This window comes from Oratosquilla oratoria, chromosome 4 (genome assembly GCF_046742065.1).
Source record: "Oratosquilla oratoria isolate Oo_2021 chromosome 4, ASM4674206v1, whole genome shotgun sequence".
Classification (NCBI taxonomy): Eukaryota; Metazoa; Arthropoda; class Malacostraca; order Stomatopoda; family Squillidae; genus Oratosquilla; species Oratosquilla oratoria.
In genome coordinates, this window is record NC_134780.1 from 37,668,488 (window position 1) to 37,693,487 (window position 25,000).

Here is a 25,000-nt window from a genome sequence, read left to right on the forward strand (position 1 = left end):
TTCATTTCTGTTTTTATGTGCACGTTTATATGTACAATTATATAGTTATGTTATTTATACAAGAACAAAGCTTGAGATTATATCTCTATTAATGCGTTCTCTTTATTTTTTCATTTATCAATTTATATTTCACTTATTTATGTATTCATTTTTGTGACCATTGAAGCTTTGGGAAGGAAAGCAACTAAGACGACGAGAGAAATCAGATTTGACATCTCAGCATCAAAGTAAATAAATTATAAAAGAGAGTTAGGCAAACCGTTGCCAAAATCATCCTCTCGTACACTATAAAAGTGCTATTTAAATCTCTGACGAATAAAGGATCTCATTTAGAAGAAAACTCTAAACTTAGTGTTCTCATAACCTGATATAGTCGAGTCTTAAACTGGGTTATGTTTGTTTGGTTTTACAACGCACAGAAGCTGTTACGCGTCGACAGAATGTCGACAAAATAGTGTCGCTTGCTATCGTAAACAAACAGCAGACGACACCGAAAAAGATTACCATCGTTTTTTGTCACAGACTTAGATAAAGCAATGTGATTTATTGTACTTAACTTCTCTTACAGCGTCTTTAGATATTGATTTTTTTCAGATTCAAAACTATATTTTAACTAAAAGATAAAACCAAAATGTATGATTTATATCCAACGTAGATTTGATTCACCAAAAACACCCTGACATTTAAGATCCTAAGAATGAGGAGCTTCGATACTTACTGAATATTTCCATCCTGTACTGCTTCTGCAAACTCGAGTAAATAAATGCGATTTTTTCTATCTATAAAAGCCTCCACCAGACCCTTTGTTATTCAATTTGCACTTCTAGAAACTGCTTGTAACACCAAAAACAACCATCTCTACTACAGTGGGCCCGTCTGAACCTTTTACAAAGCGTTTAAACCCTCGACAAAGAGTCGACTACGAATTGTAAAGTTTCGAAGCGTTTCGAAATGCAAGAATCAACGAAGTTCTGATATATTTTTCTAATCTAGATAATCTTAGCAACCCAATTTCAAAACGGCTTCATCTTGGGTGATTCAAAACGCCAATCTCATGACTTAAAGTTGGTTGTATTAAAAATAAGTATATGTCAAGGATTTAGGAAAATAAAAGACTTAATTATTCGTAATATCGAGCTGATTTACAAAGTTGTGACCTACGTTTTTTTCAACTCGTCTTTACCTGAAAAATATTTAAACTTTTAGTTCAATTCCCTGACAGACTACTTCAGTCAAATACAAAGAAAATACACAAAAAAAAAATAATTTCATTCATGAATCTATTTATTCAAGTTTCGTGTCGGGTGAGATTGCCCATGATTATAAAAGTACTGGTAAACTACAGAGCTTCTTTCGAACTTTAGTTAAATAGTAAATATTTATGAGCCGATCGGATATATTCGCATAAGTTGTACATGAACATTATCCACATAACTCAGAAATTACTACATTGATTTCGCTTCTAATTAGATTCTTCCTTTTTTTTTGTCTTTCTATCTTCACTTTCTTTCTTTCTTTCTCTCTTTTTTTCTCTCTTTTTTCTTTCTTTTTTCTTTCTTTCCTTATTTCTTCTTTTCTTTATTTCTTTCCTCCCTTATTTTTTCTTCTTTCTTTCCTTCCCTCTCCCTTTTCTTCTTTTCCTTCTTTTTCATTTTGTTCTTTCTATCTATCCTGCTTTCTTTCTACTCTTTATCAACAGGACTCTTACGATGACATTATCACAACAACAACAAAATAATGAATTGATAAATCCCTAAGAAAGAGACCTCAAGCTTGCGTGCGTATGTGTGTGTGTGTGTGTGTGTGTGTGTGTGTGTGTGTGTGTGTGTGTGTGTGTGTGTGTGTGTGTGTGTGTGTGTATGTGTGTGTGGGTTTGTGTATGTGTGTTTGCCTGTGCGTGAGTGCATGTATATGCGTGTATTCACCTCGGATCTGCTGCAGTCTCTATCGAGACAGCCAGACACCACCCTACGGCAGTGAGCTCAGAGCTGTGTGTGTGTGTGTGTGTGTGTGTGTAAATATGTGCACACGAACGTTTACCACACACAAAGATCACATGGGAATAGTACCTACAGCATAGCAGACATCTAGGCTATATAATAAACTTATGCTAACTAACTCTTTATGGAATATATTTGCCGCACTTATAACAATTGACCGGGACATCTGTGTAAAGCTTGACCACATCCTTAAAAAAAACTATACAGACCAACACTTGGCTCTATAGGTTTCTCGGTGACAAACAAAAGAAAAGAAATTGTTGTTATAAATGTCTTAACAGAGCAATCTGCTGATTTTTTGTTTTATATATTTATTTAATATCGAAAATAATGTATCAAGTCTAGTAGCTGTGTTATCTTCTCTATGTAATATAAAACATTTCATCACATGAGCTTATTGTATATGCACCATCCTCGTACACATTGATGTAAGAATTCTTCTATTTCTACTATACATATTACAAGAGTGTGTACATTGTACATGTAAGTAAATATTGTATATATTTGTGTATGTGTGTGTACATACATGGGTGTTTTTATATGTAATGACAAATGTTGTGAATCAAAGGAAAAACCAGAGAAGGTATTTTTCTTTCAATGACATTTGTTCGTGAGAGTTTTATCGAGTATTTCGTAGATTTGATAAAGCTCTATGTCTATGTATTTGATGGATCTCTAAGTACAGATACGTAGATACAGGATTCGTTTTCACCTGGTGTTTCCTCTGATATGTGTATGTACTTCAAAATGTACATATGCACACACATGAATATATGCATATACTTATGCATATACAGTACGTATACATATACATGTGCATATACATATACAATACGTATACGTATACAATACGTATACATATACATATATATATACATATACATATACATATACATATACATATACATATACATATACATATACATATACATATACGTATACATAATACATATGCATATACATATACATATACATATACATATACATATACATGTACATGTACATATACATATACATATACATATACATATACATATAACTAAACATACATATGCATATCTGTTTGTGTGTGTGTGTGTGTGTGTGTGTGTGTGTGTGTGTGTGTGTGTGTGTGTGTGTGTGTGTGTGTGTGTGTGTGTGTGTGTGTGTGTGTGTGTGTGTGTGTGTGTGTGTGTGTGTGTGTGTGTGTGTGTGTGTGTGTGTGTGTGTGTGTGTGTGTGTGTGTGTGTGTGTGTGTGTGTGTGTGTGTGTGTGTCTACACGTGCGTATTCATACGGTAATGCACATTTTCCACTGCGTGTTTTATATAGATAATATATTCTTAACGCTAGAATATCAATACTGACTAGAGGACAAAATATAATTCTTGTTTTTCCTAACCCACAAAAATCACTGGTTATAATGGGCAAAAGTTCTTTATACTCGTATTTTTTGCACTCAATTATAAATCTTCGGCCATTTTGACGTTTTCAAAACACGGTCCCTTTGCTAGACGTGAAACAAAAGAACAGCGATCTTGTCGTTTACAATACCTTATTCTCGTACATCGTTTCACAAATAGAGTCCTTTACCTTTTCCACTCACCTCTTCAAGATATTGCAAGGCTAAGAAATATTTTTACAGACAAAAATAAGCGCTGATGTGTTCAAAGAAATATATATATATATATATATATATATATATATATATATATATATATATATATATATATATATATATTGTACATGGTGGAAATGCATATTTGAGACTGTTCCTGTGGTTTTGTAATTACAACAAGAAGGAGAAAATTAAACTGTAAAGTATGTGTGTTCATATGGCGTAGTGTACGACAGTCTGCTGCATCATGATCGATGACTTAATGATGGCCAAACAGTAAACTCATCGAAGCTTCACTTTCCACGTTAAGAAATGTTATAAGACTTTCAAATATTTCCCTCAATAATAATTCAAATCTTCTTTGCTACCATGCGTCGCTAGGCTCTACCAGAACACTTATATCTCAACCAGATAAACTGCTATTTCATCTCAAAATGTCGGTTAAAATTTGAATAACCGTTCCCTAGGACAGCAGACAAACACGTTCATGTCTTTATTAATTCCTGGAGTTTTACCGTCAAAAGGAAATTGATTCCAAAAATAAAATAAAAATGCTACTCCATCGCAGCTTTGCGTTTCCATCTGAAACTTTTATTAGAAAACAGCGAAAAAAAAACATTCTGCCAAAGAAAACTCCAGGGTAAGATGGAAAGCTTTGCAGCTAACTTGACAAAATTACTTCCTCTTCCAAATTCCTTCTCGTATAACAAGATTACCCTTGCCTTTCATTTGCGACGGTATTTCTAATACTTGCGGTAACTATGAAGCCTAGAAAATCTCTAGCAAGGCCAAACGAACAAAAAATATATATCAAACCAGTGTATGTATGAAATTATCAGCGTTAACTAACATCCATAAAATATCTGCAGCATTTTCTCTCCAAATATCTGTTGACAAAACGACATGACGTCATTGTCGGTTCATCAGCGACACCACGAAAGAAGACATTTCATAATCTTATACATTCAAGATCGAAGTTAGGCAATCTTCTGTAATAAATAGAATACAATAGTACTGGTGGCACGCTACAGATGAATGGATGCATTTATATATGGCAGAATGTATATACATTTTGTGTTTCTTTGTCGCTTTCAGAATCGTTGATTTTCTTTTTATTTCAATATTATCCGTTTCGATACAATTCTAACTTTTTCAAATACACAATCCAATCCCACAACGTAATGAGTGGCTCACAAAAATATCTTTATTCAATTGTCACGATCACCTGTATTATACTGTCTCACACAAAATCTTAAAGGTATTTTTGTGAGCTGTTGTCTCAGAACAGCTCAGTCTTGCCTTATGTTATCACTGTCTTGTTACAACGGCCGTAGAAAGTAGCGTTTTGACTTAGGATCACAAATAAGACACATTTCTAGTCTGGCTTAGAAGAGATCGAAGTATGTCTCATAGATTTAAGGTTGTCAGTATATAAATTGAACACAAGAATATTAACATTGTCTTTATCCTGTTATACTGATGTAAACGACAGTTTTTCCGTAATGTGTACGATCCTTTATCCAAGATGATTTACAAAACTGTTTTCCTTTCTTCAATTCCACATCAAAACGTCAAAAGTCACTAACAAACACAATATCATGCACATACACTAAAATGACAATGTGAACACCTTCATTATTTTTTTAACTTAATGGAATTTCACATACAAATAATAATGTAACAAATTACCCGATATGATCCGAAATTTGTACAATCTAATGGAAATAAAAGACAACGTGACAAAAGTATTGTACATGTATACTGTTCTTCTTGTTCTTGCTAAAATTGATAATCACGCCAGGCCTTAAGGTATGTGGGAGTATTAGTGTTTGAATAGATAGGGATTGGAATGAACTGTAAGTGTTAAAAATGCTTTCACAAACTCCACACAATAGAAGAAATGTCTTTACTTTGATAGATCTATTTGTGTCTTATAATACTCTTCAGAATTTCTAAAAAAAAAAAAAAATACTATAAGAAACTTTACAAAAAGTAGTGTCTTGACTTTGAAAGATCTAATTGCGTCTTCTGTTATTTTTCAGAATTTCTAAAAAAAAAAAAAAAAAATACAATACGTTCAGATACTTCACCAAAAAATCCTTTTCTAAAAAATACCCATTCGTGTTTTGTGCTATTCTTCAGAATTAAAAAATTGAAAGAATAAATAATTAATAAAATGCTTTTAAAAATTCACGTGAAAAATCTATTATTGTCTTGTGTTATTTTTCAAATTTCTCAGAAATCCAAACCTACTCCAATTGCATCGACAACAGCCATGATACTTTGATAACACTCGGGAATGTTTCGGTCTTGCTTAGACAATTACCTAATCACCGAGACTCTTTAAAAGACTTCTTCACACTAAAGGGAGAAAAAGAATCTTTATCATCCCAAAAATAGTACATCCCTACGCATAGAGGAAAGTGTAGCAAATCGTTCACAAGAAAAATAGTAAAATATCAACAAACTATCTTCGACTACCATCTCAAAGCAGCTAATCCGTTCAAAATATTCACAAGAAGCTGTCTCCGTACCCCGACAAAACCTCGTCTTCTTCCCACCAAAGACAAAGAAAGGGATCTGATTCCCTTATATAAAGTATTCAAGGGGATTATAAGGGATTTGATCCCACTAAGTGCCGCATAGGATAGTCTTATCTATACACTCCTTTATTCATTAAGGATTGGAAAGGTTACCACGAATTTGGGCCCTCAAAATTAGGGCAGAAAATGTGGGGTGTGACCCTAAATTAGGTAGTGCTAAAATTAGGGTTTTAGGGATTCTTTTGACCTTCAGAAGTGAGAAAACTTCTGGAAGACGTGAAAGATTACCCAGATTACCCATACCTATGGAAGTGGAGGATATACCATAGCTAAAAAAGTTTTCGAAAAATCGTAAGCTGCACGCCCTTTCCAAAAATTTTGCCAAAAAAATTCTTCAAGAGTCAGGGACAAAAATGCATTTTTTTTTCCTGCAATTCCAAAAAAGTCGTCATCCAAGCGACGCAAAAGAGTTCAAAATGTCCATCGAGGAACAATCATCATAAAGCACAGTGCCAAGTTTCATAGAAGTTCTCATAGGAGAACCAACACGTCCCAAGACTTGACGCAGATAAAGACCTCAAAAATATATATATTTCTCCTTTCTCAGACTCACGTTAGCCGTGAGAACAGCCCCCAACGGGTGTGAGGTCACCATTCCAATAAATATCGATAAGGCTGGATTCAAAGTCCTTCCCCCACAAACAACTCCATACAGATCCTCTCTAAAAAGAAATTGCAGCAGCCAGGACAAACAACAGCGTCGCATAAACGAGTTACACCCACACAAGTCAAAAGAATCACAGAGGAAATGGATGACGAATTATGGCGCTGATGGCAATTTCTATATAGTAGCGAATCACAAATAGTCCTACACTTTCCGAGCAGGATGTTAGATATTTCTACCTATTAGCCTAGCCTTGCAACTTAAACAAGAATAGTACACTTATACTTGTATGCATATATGTATGTGTATATATATATATATATATATATATATATATATATACATACATACATATATATATATATATATACATACATATATATATACATATATATATATATATATATATATATATATATATATGTAGAAACACATGTAGGCGTGTTACTTATCAAGAATGTTGAAACAGAAGAACTGAGAAATAAATATAACAAATAAATAGATGGCACAAAATCCCTGTTGCCTCGAGGATACAGCAGATATCAACATTATTGTTAGTTTTCTGCCAGCAAAGTTGTACCTGGAAGGAACAGATATTCCCTATTGGCCTGCCACTGTCTCTACTGCCACCAAAGAACACTTGAAGCCTAATTGATTTTAATTTCACAAGTCTTAAACTAGTTATCATAAGTCTATTATGTTTGCGCCCAAGTAGATTTATATTGTTTCTCATATGTTGTTGTTGTTGTTTTTTTTTCGTTTTTCTTATTCCCACTTTGGTCATCACATTTCCTTTTTCTTGCGTTTTTTAGTTTTCAATTTTGTGTTCATTGTTATTCTTTTTTTTTCTTATACTTTCGAAATGAAAAAGAATTTAGTATATTAAAATCGTATGACAGAATGATGCTTCGCATGCCAAAGAACTATGTAACAGTTGGCAAACCTCTATGCTGTAAAATTCATACGTTTATTCTCATTACTAACTTGATCTAACCCATATCACCATCTAGCCAACTATCCAAAGCCATCTGGTTCTTTAGGCTTGCCAAACTATAACAAATGTGTTTTCTTTTCTTTTTTTCGTTTTAGGAGCAAGACTCTTTCAGATTCTTTACCGTCTTGTCTTCAGAGCAAAACATCACCATAAACACCAAACTTCGTGAATTTCTCAAACTCAGAGGAACGCTCAGTATTATGGAAATGCAAGGGTATGAAGCTTCCACAGTCCGACTTAGTTCAAGAAGCCAGTAATACCAACATACGACCAAATCCTTCAGTCTCTCGGTTTCAAAAGCCAATGTTACCAACATAAGACCAAACCCTTCAACGTCTCGGTTTCAAAAACCAATATTACCAACATAAGACCAAACCCTTGAACGTCTCAGTTTCAAAAACCAATATTACCAACATAAGACCAACTTCCTCATCACGTCTTTTATTCAGTAAATCTTTCGGAGTTATGAACAGTACCATTAGAGTAACAGCGCCCTCTTGTCCTTGCAGACACCGAGGAGTTTTTCTGTTTGGTTTTCCCCTTGACTTTCTCCTGTGTGGGTGGCACTCTCTTCCCCGGCCGGGTCTTTGCTTCCGTCTTCGCGCCCACAAGCTCTGACGGTTGGTTCATGGTCACCACCTGCACGTTGTTTTCCACCACCTGAACGCTGTTCTCCACCACCTGACCGTTATTCTCCGCCACTTTCTCGCTGATCTCCACCGTCGTGGAGACCGTTGTGACCACACCGTCTGGGATGAGACTGTTGATCTCATTTGTGACTTGAGTGATGTAGTTCTCGGGCGGTTTGTTCAGTCTTCTAGCGTTGGACGCCGCCAACGTGTTGTTGAACTTCCTCAGCTTGAGACTCCTCGGAGACGGGATGCTGTTGCACCGCGGGATGCTGTCCACCTCCCGCTGACGCAGAGACCTTCTCCTGACAATGGCTGACAGGAACGAAGGCGTCGGTTTGATGCTCCCCGCGATGAGCCGGGAGACCTGGCTGTGGTAGGATGCCTCCGAGAGCACCTCCCCCTCGACGACCTTCTCCTTCAAGGACGCAGGACTCTTCTGGTCGTCCGACTCACTCGTCGCCGAGTCGCTGATCGACTTCCGAAGGTCGTCCCCATTCCCGCTGAGGATCCTCCCCGTCGGAGCCCCCGTCGAGTTCTGCAATGCCGTCGAGGGCGCCAGCAACTCCTCTTCGACCTCGGACGCAGGGTCGAACCCGAGCTGGGAGTCTGCGATGTCGATGGAGCATCGAGCGTCTTCTGAGTCGATCCTTTCGAGGGAGAGTTTGGTGAACCCGAAGCGGAGGCCATTAGGGCGATAAATCCCCCTCTTCCTTCGAGCCTCTGAGGCCATCTTCATGTTCTGCCTGAAGGAGTTGGACAGGTCGCTGTCCGACTCGAAGGGTGAGTCGTCGGCGGCCGAGAAGCTGTCGGAGGACCAGGAGACCCTCTTGGACTTCCTGGCGGGGGAAAGTGGCTTCGGGCTCAAAGGAGACTCAAGCTCCTCAGACCCGTTCTTCGGGAAGAGGAGAGGTCTGATGAGCGAAGGGCTGGCCGGTTCCTCCATGTGGTGGTGGGAGACGCTTCTCGGAGGACCCTCCCTCGGGAGGAGGGTCCCCCGGCTGGTGACGGAGCCCATCTCCATGTCCAGACTCTTCTGTTTGTTGCGCGCGAAAAGCGCCCGCCTGAGCGACTGTCGGTTGTACGTGTGCGAGGAGGAGGAGGTGCTGAAGGGGGAGGAGGTAGTCGTGACTGATTCCGTGACCGCCGCCGCCGCGGCCGCGGCCGCCGAGACCTTGGTGAGGGGGCTGAGGGGTTGAGCTTTCGTGAGGGAGTTCAGGGACGGACCGCCCGAGAGGTGAGCCAGGGAAGCACTGGAGAGGGTATCCGCGATACTCGAGGTGGTGTCTTGCACCTGGAACGCTTGACCCGCCGTCGCCAGGCCGTTCATGGGCTCGGACATCGACGTGGGTACTGACGCAGCAGAGGAGGAAGGAGGAGGAGGGAGTGGGGGCGGGGTGGTCTTCTTCGACGGCGGCGTGAAGTCCCGCAAGGTCCCGCTGCTCCCTCGCGGGGTGCTCGGCCCGGATCCGGAATTCCCGGTGGGTCTCCAGCACATGTCCGAGGACCTACGGACAAGCTTAGCCCGGTTATCGCCTCCATTGGCCGCGGCGGTCCCAGAACCTCCTCCTCCTCCAGCTCCTCCTCCGCTCGAACTCGCATCGTGCTGGATGAGAATCTCCGACATGCGCCTCTGGAGCTGCCTCTGGAGAGGCAGGGTGATGGACGGCGTAACGGACGGCCTCCTCGAGTTGGGCACGGATGGAGTCCTCGCCTGAATCTCGTAGTTGACTTCGCTGCGGTAGAGCTGTTTTCGCAGGAAGTTCTTGAAGTTCTTCCGGAGCACCTTGCTCTTGACGCCATACACGAAGCCGTTGACGGTCGGGGCGCAGGAGAGGAGGGCCAGGGCGGTGGCCGCGACGAGGGGGTGGACCTCCGTGTGGGTGGCTGCCTCATACACCTGGCAGGTGGTGTAGGGGAGGTACAAAAGGGAGAAGGTGCCCACCATGTGGAGGACTGTCGTGGCCGCCGACCGGCCGCGGTACCTCGTCAGGTAGAAGTGGGACCTCTGCTGCGTGACGGTTGCCTGGGCCGAGACGGTCACCTCCCACAGGGCGGACACGATCCTGTGACGGTGATGGCGCGCGATCACCAGGATGCGAAGATTGGCGGCCGTGATGAGTAGCGCCGGAACGAAGCAACCCAGCGTGCTCGTGGCCACCACATACGACCACGTGAGCCAGCTGGTGGCCGACCGTGAGTCCGGGAAGCACCCGCCGGGTCTCACGCCGTACTGCAGTCCCGGGGACACGAGAGGGAGTACCCCGAGGCCCGTGGCGAGGAGCCAGGTGACCAGGAGGACGAAGCCGGCGCGGGTCGGGGAGACGAACTTGGCATAATGGAGGGGCGAGGCGATGGCTACGTATTTGTCCACGTTCAGGGCCGTGACGGTCCACACGGCCGACACGTGGAGACTAGCCCAAGCACAGCCGTAGGCGCCACACACTCGAGCATCCAGCCAGTCGTCCTGCAAAGGGAAGAAACAAAGAGAAGGGTATGCGTCAGTAACGGGATGTAGGAGGGTCACGTATGAAACTCGCCTGCCAAGAACAACAACACTACCCCAGGGGGAAAAAAAAAGTCACTGTTAGGCAACATTGCCAAAGGCTTGCACGAGCATTCAACTTAGATGTCTAACACTGCCAGGCTATAGATGCAACGCACAAGATAGTTCTAGCAGCAATATTTACGCAATGTTGAGGCAATATCCCTAAGCAATATTGTTGCAATATTATACTCATCTCTGTGTAACATTGTTTTGGTCTCTGAATACGTATGTCATAACTGAAAATGGGATGACACTTTAAGAGTATTTTTCACCCAACCCTTTTCGAAGAACATTTCGCATTTTATTCCGTTCACCGTCTTGATATTCTATTCGGTTATCGGGGTCATTAAAGAAGGTAAACTTGTGTCATTAAACTCCTGTAACTGAGATCAGTTATTCTTTTGCTGCGGTTACCAGTCCATTCATTTCTTTCGCGCTCAGAAAATATGACGAAAGAAAAACAGTGTCCTGACAGGAGCGAGGTGTGAATAGGTGCCTGACAGCGCTGACAGACACAAAGCGCAAATGGCATTCTGACAGCGTTGACAGGGGCGGCGAGGTGTCAAAGGCGTGCAGCTGACACGTTCAGCTGACACTTTCAGCCGACAAGAACATGGTTCTGGGAAGCAGAAAGACAAAGAAGGAGTGTAAGATGGCTAATGACCCTTTGGTATCTTAGTCGGTTGAGGAAAAAAAAAATATTCGTTTAAAAAAAAATCGTAGACCCATCTTGAGTAGCCCTCGATATTGACAGCGACTTATCCTTTTATTCTGTCTGTCGTCAGGCGATTTTATTCAGCAAAGGAATTCCTCCCCCTCGGCTAAATAATCTATATGTAACGATTACTATATGTACTTTGAACAGCACAAAACCTATTTAAGACTCGACATCTTTTGTTATTGATTGTGAGTGAAAGCTAAAAGCAATACACTATTGAAGCCATTATACACGAAATGTGCACAGATTTGAATCCCCTTTTGTAGTATTTGAATCGTTTTACATTAGTGAAAACGAGGATTTTGACGATAACGATACAAGAAATATACTTATTTACGCAGTAAAGGTTTGGGCGCCATCTTGGTGGCGTGAATGAAATAAAAAGAAAGAGGTCTGAGAAATTAAGGTACTGAGGGGGAGAAATCATATTAAACAGAGAGAAATGAAGATGCAGTGGGAGAAATAGGTCCTTTGAGAAAATTGGACAGATTTGAAGGAGGAAGGGACATGACGAGATGAGAAAATAACTTCATTACTTTCAGGGCTCTCAACCCCTGACAAAATGCTATAGGAGACGAACACGTTTTGAAGAAAAAGGAAAAAGAAGACTTGAGAGGCGTTTCATCTAAGAGCTTTAGCGGTTGAAGCATTTGGTAATGGTTGAAGCTGGCCAGATGCATTTGATATTTAAAACAGGTCGCGTGATTTTTTTAATTTATTTATTTATTTTATCTATTTTTTATTTATCTATTTATTGCACCGCTTCCTTTGGTGGATTATAAAAAAGACGAAATATTTCATACTTGCAACTTTTGACATAAGAAAACCCCCAATCTTCAAAGTTTGACACAAAGAGAAAAAAAAATACAAGGATAAGGGATCCTAGCTTTGGGTTTAGATTCCCAAATTTCAATTTTTTTTTTTTTTTTTTTTTTTGAACCCAAAAGCGAAAATATAATACCTCAAGCACAGCACAAGATGTCTTCCACTGGCCCAGTGGACTGAGAACGCTTTTAAACCATTAGAGACCTGGCAAGAGTATCTTCGGGACTTCTTTCAGAAAAAAAAGTCAAAAACCTGTTTTGGACCGAAAGACGGATCTGCTCGAAAGGAACCTTTTGTCCTTCGTCCAATGGGATCAAGAACGAGTGAGCAAAGCCCGCGGACCACTCAGGACCACTCAGGATCACTCACGTCCATTACGAAAAGAAACCTTGATAACAGAACTGGACGAATCATTATGAAAACTCTTTTCACTGAATTGCTATGTTAAAGACAGACGAGAGAGAGAGAGAGAGAGAGAGAGTGCGTGTGTGTGTGTGTGTGTGTGTGTGTGTGTGTGTGTGTGTGTGTGTGTGTGTGTGTGTGTGTGTGTGTGTGTGTGTGTGTGTGTGTGTGTGTGTGTGTGTGTGTGTGTGTGTGTGTGTGTGTGTGCGTGCGTGTTTGTGAATGTGTTCTATGTTTTGGGTCACATTTTTGGTAGCTCTACCAAGAACGTGATGAGCAAATTTAGGCACAGACGATGTGGAGACCCGAAACTGACCCACGCTGTACTGTAAAATTGAAATGAAATCAAATTAAATCAAGTAAAATGAAATAGAATAAGTTAAAATAGAATAAATTAAAACCAAATAGAATAAAATAGAATAGATTAAAATGAAATGAAATAGAATAGAATAAAGTAAGAATGAAATACAATTAGATAAAATAAAACAGAACTAAAACAAACAAAAAACAAAATAGAATGAAGTAATATGAGATAGAACGAAAGAAAACAAATAGCACAAAACAAAACAGATATAAAACAAAACGAAACAATACAAAACAGAACAAACCAAAGTAAAACAAAACCAAATCAACTGATGAGAAATAAAACAAAACAAAACAAAAACAAATGAAAATAGAATGAAAAAAAAAATCTCAATCGCATCAGTTGACGTAGAACAACGTAAACATGACCAAAATTAGACGAAGCCGACATGGACTCACCCACCCCCAATCCCCCCTCCCACCTCCCCCGCTCCCCTCCCCCCATCCGCGCCACCGTTCGCGTAGTCGATCACTCCGGATGATTGGCAGACCAAGAAAGATGATTGGATTCGGACGAGGGGACGGCAGGGGATGATTGGGGGTCTCTTTGCCCGTGTTGGGGTTCTAATCAAAGGGTGGGAGTGGATGGGATCCCGATATGAGACGTAAAATTAGATGACAGGACGGCTAGCAAATACTGTGGAAAGTTCACAGATTGGTCGAATCATAAACAATGTATGTGTGGGGGGAGGAGGCGGTGCCTCGGCGTGTGTGTGTGTGTGTGTGTGTGTGTGTGTGTGTGTGTGTGTGTGTGTGTGTGTGTGTGTGTGTGTGTGTGTGTGTGTGTGTGTGTGTGTGTGTGTGTGTGTGTGTGTGTGTGTGTGTGTGTGTGTGTGTGTGTGTGTGTGTGTGTGTGTGTGTGTGTGTGTGTGTGTGTGTGTGTGTGTGCGCGCGCGCACTTACAAGAAATCTGTTGATCCCGCCCAGCCTGTCCGAGAGACCGTAATCACTGGAAGAGGTTCGTTTGTTCCAGGACATTCGGCTGGAGTGTTCGGGGAGGGTGGGAAGGGTCTTTGAGGACCAAATGGACCCAGCAAGAGAAAGTAGGAAGAAGAGATGTCCGCCTAAGGGGCCACCGGACAGCCAATTTTTTTTTTTTTTTTTTTTTTTTTTCATTTCACTGGTATCATTGTCTTTACACTAGGATCGTTCCTGTCTTTTCATATTACATTGTGTTCTCCCTAATTTACAAATCATAAGTAACTAAACCTGGTGAGGAGCGTAAGCCAGGAAACGAGCGCGGGATTCGAACCTATAAATAAGTGGATGTGAGACCAGCACGCTTCCGAAGACGCCACCAATGTACCTAAGTAACTAAGACTATTAATTATATTTGTCATTTTGTTTCTACGCCTCAACTGACTCATGATAACTCAAACACATGTAAATCTCTTTTTTGATGTTAAGTTTTTAGTGTATTTCTCTTTAAAGAAATTCTCTTACAGCAAACGTGAGTATGTAGTGAGTGCTGCAACAATTGGTTGTTTTAAGAAAAAATTAAATAATTTCATGGATAGGGATGCCAGGGAGTAAGAGACATGGAACCGCCTAGTGTAGGCCTTATGGTCTCTTGCAGTCTCCCTCATTCCTATGTTCTTATGTCTTATTCTCTAAAATACAACAAAAAAGTTTACCCCAATAAGACGGGTGCTGCAGCAGTAAAATGCAACAGACTACAATAAAATATCTGAGATCGTCATGTTTGTTGTCAGGCGAAGTGTCATTGGAACGATTGTAAGATTGCAAGACTGCAATACAAGTCGAGTTTACAAGTTGATAGCGCCCATCCAATGACTCTTTATGAGGTTTGCGTGCGTTGCTGAGCTGTTATGGCGAGCTGGGACTAGCAATAAGCCGCTCCGCCGAATGACAAACAGATGCACCTTGTGACCTTGGCAATGGACTTCAACTAGATCACCGTCAGTGTCCCTCATGGAGAGTACTCGCTCTCCAACGCCGCTGTAGTCGGAAAAGGAAAGAACATTCCACGGAGGCCCATGCATGTATGGGTGATATAGCAAGGAAATGGGAAGAGATCTACAGATGACCGTCACAATGCAATAAGAGAATCAGGATACTTACGCGATGAAAGTGGCACTGTGTGTGTGTGTGTGTGTCTTAGTACACACACACACACACACACACACACACGCACACACACACACACACACACACACACACACACACACACACACACACACACACACACACACACACACACACACACACACATTATATATATGAGTATATATATACATATATATATTTATATATATAAATTTATATATATATATATATATACATATATATATATATATATATATATATATATATATATATATATATACATACTTAGGGCGCAGGTTTTCTTTAATACACACAGCGTTTGCACAATTATTAATTTTCTTTTTAATATTTTCAAGTTTCCTCACTAAGGTTCTAATCTCGGGAGGATGAGCAGAAACGAACTGTCCAAAGCTCTCCATTTTGATCAAGACACTGTTCGACGTTTCGACTACAAGGAGTCATTATCAAGATACAAATACAGTTCAGGCAACACAATTATACAGATACGTTACATGGTCACAGAATAAAGAAGAATGCTACACTCCTGGTGTCATGCGCGACATTTAAACCTACGAAGACCTCACTCTGGTTGATCTTCTCAGGGCTTGAGGAGGGGGAGGGGAAGGGGGAGGGAAAGGTGAGGGGGGAGAGTTGGGGTCGGTGTAAGGTGAGGTGAGCTATCATGGCGGGGAAGGTTAGGTATCACATGTCGCGAAGAACTATTAAAAAGGGGGATAATAGATATCATGTTGGACTGAACATTAATAACAGGAGACAATTCTCTTATATACACAGCCTCTAACGTTTTCAGTTGCTTAATGTCGTTACATTGAGCTACAACTTCAGTGTTATGAAGAACGGTTGCTCTATCCAACACAGACTTGTGATAATGTTCAAATGGTTTTTAATGGCTCCTTGTTGGAGGTGGAGAGTTAAACGCCTGCTAAGGCTGCATGTTGTAAAACCAACATAGCTACGAGAAAAGAGCTCACAGTCTCCAAACGTACATTTAAACTTGTAAACTACGTTGTTTCTCGACAGCATCCCAGAGTTGCCAGACAAATCATTTTTAAGAACTAGGGAATTAGTGCGTTATATATATATATATATATATATATATATATATATATAAGATATCACCAAACGCAAGACATCATTTTCATCCACCGGTTTACAATGATGTCTTGCGTTTGGTGATATCTTATTAAAAAAAAATAAAAAAAAAATAAAAAAACGCACTAGTTCCCTAGTTCTTAAAAATTATTTCTCTGGCAACTCTGGGATGCTGTCGAGAACCAACGTAGTTTACAAGTTTAATTGTACCTTTGGAGACTGTGAGCTCTTTTCTCGTAGCTATGTTGGTTTTACGACATGCAGCCTTAGCAGGCGTTTAACTCTCCATCTCCAACAGGGAGCAATTAAAAACCATTTTGAACATTATCACAAGTCTGTGTTGGATAGAGCAACCGTTGTTCATAACACTAAAGTTGTAGCTCAGTGCAACGACATTAAGGAAATGAAAATATTAGAATCTGTATATATAAGAGAATTGTCTCCTGTTATTAATATTCAGTCCAACATGATATCTGCTATCCCCTTTTTTAATAATTCTTCGCGGCATGTGGTACCTAACCTTCCCCACCATGATAGCTCACCTCACCTTACCCCAACTCTCCCCTCCCCTCACCTTTCCCTCCCCCTTCCCCTCCCCCTCCTCAAGCCCTGAGAAGATCAACCAGAGTGAGGTCTTCGTAGGTTTAAATGTCGCGCATGACACCAAGAGTGTAGCATTCTTCTTTATTCTGTGACCATGTAACGTATCTGTATAATTGCGTTGTTTGAACCGTATTTTTATCTTCATAATGACTCCTTGTAGTCGAAACGTCGAACAGTGTCTTAATTAAAATGGAGAGCTTTGGACAGTTCGCTTCTGCTCATCCTCCCAAGATTAGAACCTTAGTGAGGAAACTTGAAAATACTAAAAAGAAAATTAATCATTTTGTAAACGCTGTGGTGTTCAATCCAGTGTGTATATATATATATATACATATACATATATATATATATATATATATATGTATATATATATATATATATATATATACATACACATATATACATATATATATATACACATATATATATGTGTATATATATATATATATATATATATATGTAGATTTCTTGAAATCATATATATATATATATATATATATATATATATATATATATATATATATGATTAAGTATATATTTAGATATAGGTACACGGTATTGTACACATACTCTGGTAAATGTTTTTTGAGTAACTCTCTCTCTCTCTCTCTCTCACACACACACACACAGGGCTTAAACTGCCTAAACTCTTTCACTTTAGAGATCTTTGTGTTCCTTTTCCTCCAACATGACAAGAGACGTATGACAATGTCGCCATCCTGGTGCTCAACTTCTTGACAAGAAAATTACTTCAAAGAAAAGCGAAAGACGAAGAGATAATGGACTTTTGCTCCATCGAAAAGTTATCTTATGCTCCTCTGTAACTCACCTTAATGGGTCTATTGTCAGGTTATATCCAATACACTCACAACATTCTTAAGGTTGTGCGAGGCTTTGATCGTCTTGTAGAAGATTTGGGCTTGGGTGGTTGGGTTGTATTTTATTTAGGTGAGCTATATTTTGCATAATTACAACTCCGCTTAGAGACGGTTGTAGGGCACGGGAGTGTTGTGTGTGTGTGTGTGTGTGTGTGTGTGTGTGTGTGTGTGTGTGTGTGTGTGTGTGTGTGTGTGTGTGTGTGTGTGTGTGTGTGTGTGTGTGTGTGTGTGTGTGTGTGTGTGTGTGTGTGTGTGTGTGTGTGTGTGTGTGTGTGTGTGTTTACGTGTGTGTACGTGTGTGTGTTTACGTGTGTGTATGTGTGTGTGATTTTGTCTCCTATGATAAATCATCATAGAGGTCGAAATTCTCTTGTTAGTGTAATCTGTTTTTTCATATTTCCCTGACAATATTTATTTTTTTCTAGGAAAAGGAGCATAATCTAGATCGCTTGGTGGGTATTCAAAGATCGCTGCCATTAGGTTCTACTACATAAAAAAGTAACGTCATTAAAAGGACGTCATAAAAATAATGACGTCACAAACAATGACGTCAAATAATTATGACATCACATAACACTGATGTCACCATTTTTTTGGAAAAAAGGAAAGTGAGATTACTCCCAGTTTCCCCAAACATTTTACCCCATTTCTAACCATTTTACTAAAATTTCCTCCGCCAGCTCACACCCTCTATGTTTTTACCTGACTATACATCAATTTCCACAACGTCCAATGGATGGATACCCTCACTGCGGCAACCACCACAGCCACCACCAAAATCTCTGCCACAAACCTTCCTCATAACTTCCCCCCACTTCTCCTTTTTTTCCTTGCCTTTCTGTCCGCTCTTTCATTCCCACTTTTGTTTTGAATCAGTGATACATTACTCTTGCGTTTCATGGCAACTTTCCTGTTCAAACCGAGTTTGAAACGATACCAAACGACATGACGTCATGTCGACCCCAGCGACCCAACGGACTTTCTCCCCTCCTCTTCCTATGTTTATGTTCTAGGAACAACGGTCAATAGCGAAAACTCCCTCTACTCCCACATCCTCTCTACTCCCTTCTCCTTCCAACTCTATAACTCCTACTCAATTCCTACTTCTTTGGGAGTGCTAGAGTGATCCTTCTTCATGATGGAGTCCCCATTCTTCGAGGTCAACACTCGAAGTGTTGGTATTCTTTGCACTTTCTTTGGGACGCGGACTTCTACATAAATAATTTTTTCTTTGTTTCCTTCTTTCTTTTCTTCTCTCCTTCTTTCTTTTTTTTTTTTTTTATTCTTCCTTTCTTTGGTATAATTACTTTTTTCTTTCATCTCCTTAGTTTTTCTTTCTCTATTCATTTACTATTTTTTGTTCGTAAAAACAAAAACTGAGTGGAATATTTTGTAAAAAAAAAATTAATGATGATAATAATGATAATAATAAATAATAAGCTATAATAATAATGATGATGATAATAATAATAATAATGATAATAATAATAATAATGATAATAATAATAATAGTAATAATAATAATAATAATAATAATAATAATAATGATAATAATAATAATAATAATAATAATAATAATAATAATAATAATAATATTAATAATAATAATAATAATAATAATAATAATAATAATAATAATAATAATAATAATAATATGATAATAATAATAATAATAATAATAATAATAATAGTAATAATAATAATGATAATAATAATAATAATGATGATAATAATAATAACAGTAATAATAGTAATAATGATAATAGTAATAATAGTAATAATAATAATAATTAATGATAATAATAATAATAATAATAATAATAATAATAATAATAATAATAATAATAATGATAATAATAATAATAATAATAATAATAATAATAATAATAATAATAATAATAATAATAATAATAATAATAATAATAATAATAATAATAATAATGATAATAATAATAACAATGATAATGACTTCTATTCGTCTAAAAGAATGAGGTGATAAAGTTTTGAAGAAACAAAAAGTCTGTTTACAAATCTTAATTCAATTAAAAAAAAAATAGGGAGGTAGAAGGTAATTCAGTGATGCCTTTGTAAAGTCTCCAAGCCCAACAAGCTCCCCAGAATAGACAGAAAAAAAGACAATGAAGACCCACCCAGGACCAGTTTATTTCACATCCAACGTTGCAAGCGCACCAAATGGTCCATCCACGCTTTCAGACCACTGGAATGGTGCTTTTACAATTTCTCCCTGCGAGTCAAAATTCTTACTTCGCGTGATGTCTTTGCGTGCACGAGGTACAAGAATAAACTTGGGCAGATGTTTTGCTTGTACCCTGAGCAACTCGTCAATACAAACAAAGAGTAATTTTGGCCACCACTCGAACGCACATCTGCAGATGGCAAGTAGGTACTTGAGTATTGTTTTCAGTATAACTCTGAAAATGTACCCTTCTCTGAACAAAGAACAAATATAAAACAAAAAAATATTAGAAAATATTCCATCACGGACAAAAGTTTCATTGTTATTTCTTTAATTATTATCCAAATGCAACTATATGCTTCAACACGCATTTTTTTTACATAGGGGTGACTTTAGTAAATAGATTTTTGTCAATACAAGGATATTCACAGATACTATACAGTCAAAAACAAAAGTTTTGATTCACACTCTGTTTCCACAACGTCAATATCATATTCCTAACGAATACGTGATATATTTTCCTACTAGTATTTAGTTTACAATTAGGTTGTTTTTTTAAATGATAAAAATTTGTAAGACAAGGAATTTAAATTTAGTATCATGAAAAACTGAGAGGTTTAAACCTCGCTTATGACAGTTCATTTGAGAACTACATATTCAAAGACATTTAACCCGCGACATTTGATAAATACAAAGAATAATTATAAAAAATTTCACCTTACACGAAATGTGTTTGAAATCCATTCCACGCGTTAATTTGCAAATCGTAATTAATCTTTTCAAGAATAACTGTTTGCATTTGAGACATTTAAGGATCCTTTTCTGTCTAATGGTAGGAGATTTTATTCAGTTTTGGGTGTCCTCCGGAGCTGAAAAGTCCAGGCGACATCACCAAACCAAAATACAACACTTCATCCACTAAAATAAAAAAACATTGAATGAGCAACGCCATATGCATACACATATACATTTTTTTTCTGTTTTATCGTTCAAGGTCTGATAAATGTGATCAACTCCTGCGTTTGACATCCTTCAAGTGGATGAAGGATGAAAGGATGTTCCTGCGTTGGCAGGACTTCAGTCAACTCCCCCATACCTCCATACTCCCATACTTCTCCCCCATAACTCCCATACTCCCCCCATACTCCCCCCATACTCCCATAGACGAACTTCTCTATTGCCCTTATAGCCTTGGTCCTATCCTGAGAATGGATGTTTTCGATTTTCTTTTTTTTCGTACACTACAGAGTATGAGGACTTTTAACATCGTAGGTGAGTTTGAGCTGAAAGCAGCTTAGTTACGGCCGAAGACGCCACCTTTGCCTTACGTGCTTAGGTAACCGGGGTAAGTGGATGCAATGGTGTGATTTATAGTACTCTCTCTGTGTGTGTGTGTGTGTGTGTGTGTGTGTGTGTGTGTGTGTGTGTGTGTGTGTGTGTGTGTGTGTGTGTGTGTGTGTGTGTGTGTGTGTGTGTGTGTGTCTGTATGTGTGTGTGTGTATGTGTGTGTGTGTATGTGTGCGATTCACCATGGTCTTTGGATCACGTGTTGGACTCGTGATCGTGCGTGTGCGTGCGTGTGCGTGCGTGTGCGTGCGTGTGCGTGTGTGTGTGTGTGTGTGTGTGTGTGTGTGTGTGTGTGTGTGTGTGTGTGTGTGTGTGTGTGTGTCTGTCTGTGTGTGTGTGTATGTGTGTGTGTGTGTATGTGTGCGATTCACCATGGTCTTTGGATCACGTGTTGGACTCGTGATCGTGTGTGCGCGTGCGTGTGTGTGTGTGTGTGTGTGTGTGTGTGTGTGTGTGTGTGTGTGTGTGTGTGTGTGTGTGTGTGTGTGTGTGTGTGTGTGTGTGTGTGTGTGTGTGTGTGTGTGTGTGTGTGTGTGTGTGTGTGTGTGTGTGTGTGTGTTCGTGTGTGTGTGTGTGTGTGTGTGTGTGTGTGTGTGTGTGTGTGTGTGTGTGTTTGTGTATTCACTTGGTCTTTTGGATCACGTGTTGGACTCGTGATCGACAGCTATTTCCCTCCTAGAAGAGAGCTCAGAGCTCGTAGGTCCGATCTATGGGTAATGCTATGACCTTGCACACACACACACACCCAACTCCCCGCCCACGAGAGTCAGAGTAACGACCCGAAGCGCAGCGGTACCGAAATAATTTCGGCCCTGGGCAGGATTCAAACCATGAGCTGCGGGCCACTATTGTGGCAGCTCAGTGCTCTACCAACTACGCCACCGAGTCGTGTGTGTGTGTGTGTGTGTGTGTGTGTGTGTGTGTGTGTGTGTGTGTGTGTGTGTGTGTGTGTGTGTGTGTGTGTGTGTGTGTGTGTGTGTGTGTGTGTGTGTGTGTGTGTGTGTGTGTGTGTGTGCGTGTGTGTGTGTGTGTGTGTGTGTGTGTGTGTGCGTGCGTGTGTGTGTGTGTGTGTGTGTGTGTGTGTGTGTGTGTGTGTGTGTGTGTGTGTGTGTGTGTGTGTGTGTGTGTGTGTGTGTGTGATTCCCCATTGTCTTTGGATCATGTGTTGGACTCGTGATCGTGTGTATGCGTGCGTGCGTGTGTGTGTGTGTGTGTGTGTGTGTGTGTGTGTGTGTGTGTGTGTGTGTGTGTGTGTGTGTGTGTGTGTGTGTGTGTGTGTGTGTGTGTGTGTGTGTGTGTGTGTGTGTGTGTGTGTGTGTGTGTGTGTGTGTGTGTGTGTGTGTGTAACTTTGTATACCCATATATGGGCATATACATTTATGTTGGAATGTGGAGGTGCCTATTTGTTTATTATACCTTATTCTATCTTATTATTACTATTAATATTATTAATATTATTATTATCATTATTATCATTATTATTGTTATTATTATCATCATTATTATTTTTACCATTCACAACAAAGTTATGTCATAGCACATTGGTAAAATAATACTGATAACCCACTTTCGGAGAAGAATAAGCGAAAGTATGAAGATCTGCATATTTCGATCACTAACTGTGATCCTCTTCAGCAGATGTGAATATTATTATTATTATTATTATTACTATTATCATTATTATTTTTCTTAATAGCAGATCCTCTTAATTAGTGGGCGGAACCGGATCTGATCCTCTTCAGAAGGAATTGGATTCTCTTCCGCGCTCGTCACCCGGTGATCTTGCTATTGTGCCCCCCGCCGCCGTTTACTTTGACAGCAGAGCGTATATTTTCATTGGGAGCGCCTTATCGCGCGGGTCATCGAAGGAGGGAACCAAAACGAAGACGAGAGGAAACGAAACCAAACAAGCAAATAGAGAAAGGGAAAAACGCGTACAAGAATATATACAGTCATGAATAAATGCATAAAAGAGAGAGAATGTGTGTGTGTGTGTGTGTGTGTGTGTGTGTGTGTGTGTGTGTGTGTGTGTGTGTGTGTGTGTGTGTGTGTGTGTGTGTGTGTGTGTGTGTCTAGGATCATGTGCTAGACTTGTGATCGCCAGCTATTCCCCTCGCGGATGAGAGCCCAGAATGTGAGGAGCTTGCGCCAAGAGGCGCTAAGTATCTGCGGCCGAAGCCGACACCTGTTGGGGCAGGTAACAGTCACTACTGGGAATCGGGAAGAGGTGCGGGATTCGAACCCTCAACTAAGTGAATACAAGACCAGAACTTTTTCGATTGTGTCAAATGAGAGCCCAGAGCTTATGTGTAAACCTTATACGCACACACACACACACACACACACACACACACACACACACACACACACACACACACACACACACACACACACAGGTCATATAAGGTCACCAATCAATGGTAACATTCTATGAAAACTTTTGTAAAATACAGAAGTTACCGTTGACAAGTGTGAAAAGTGTGATAACATGTGTGCAAAGAGAGCTTTGTGGCTGTGAAAGCCGCAGGAGATGAAGGTGGGAGGAAGAGGAAGAAGGAGGAGGAGGAGGAGGAGGGGGAGGAGGAGGAGGAAGAGGAAGAGGATGGGTGAGGAAATGGAGAAAGCTTTCAAACTTCTCAACTGTCCAGACTGAGGGAGAAATCTATTGCGTCTACAAAGAAGGAAGAGGAAGAGGAGGAGAACGAAGAGGAGGATAAAAGGAGAAGGAGGGAGGAGGGAGGAGGGAGAACAGGGAAGGGAGATCAAAGTGGCAGTGAGGGAACCTCTTTCGCCACTTATGCGCGCATCTTCCGCCTCCTCCTCCTCCTCTTCTTTTTCCTCCTCTTCATCCTCCTCCTTCTCCTTCCTTTCTTCTTCTTCCTCTTCTTTCCCACCTTTTTTTTTTCCTTTCTTCTTCCCCTTCCTCCTCTTTTTCCTTTTCCTCTCCTCTTCCTCCTCTTCCTTTTCTTCCTCCTTCTCCTCCTCCCTCCTCGTTAGGTTCCTCAATAATAAAATTGTTTGGCGCTAATAAAAATAAAATATAAATTGTTCTCCTTTTTTGTCCTTAGTTGTTTTATCTCTCTCTCTCTCTCTCTCTCTCTCTCTCTCTCTCTCTCTCTCTCTCTCTCTCTCTCTCTCTCTCTCTCTCTCTCTCTCTCTCTCTCTCTCTCAGTCAAGCAAGCAGCCTTGGAAAAAGAAAAACATACCATTTCATTTCATTTCGTTTCATTTTGCCTCATTTCATTTTTCTCCAAACCTAATTTCATTCAATTTAATTTCATCTCATTTCATTTCACTTTTCACTTAATACTTATTTAACTTATTTTAATTCTATAATTTTATATTTCATTTAAATTCATTTCATTTCGATTCGTCCCGCTTCATTTCATTTCATTTCGATCCGCTTCATCTTCTTTCGTTTCATTTCGTTTAAATTCATTTCGTCAGATTTTATTTCCTTTCGTCTCATTCCACTTCATTTCGCTCTAATCTGTTCCCACCGCCCCGGACCTT

General features: G+C 39.7%; 1 protein-coding gene across 3 annotated transcripts in view; it reads right to left on the reverse strand.

Moving 5' to 3' along the window:
* Positions 1-7,244: 7,244 nt before the first annotated feature.
* Positions 7,245-25,000, reverse strand: part of LOC143024770 (uncharacterized) — a 175,775-nt gene continuing 158,019 nt past the window's right edge. For all 3 annotated transcript variants that reach the window (XM_076183913.1, XM_076183910.1, XM_076183912.1), the window contains exon 4: positions 7,245-10,893. In XM_076183913.1, coding sequence (XP_076040028.1) covers positions 8,239-10,893 — 2,655 coding nt within the window. In that variant the 3' untranslated portion in view covers positions 7,245-8,238. The remainder of the gene's footprint in view (positions 10,894-25,000) is intronic.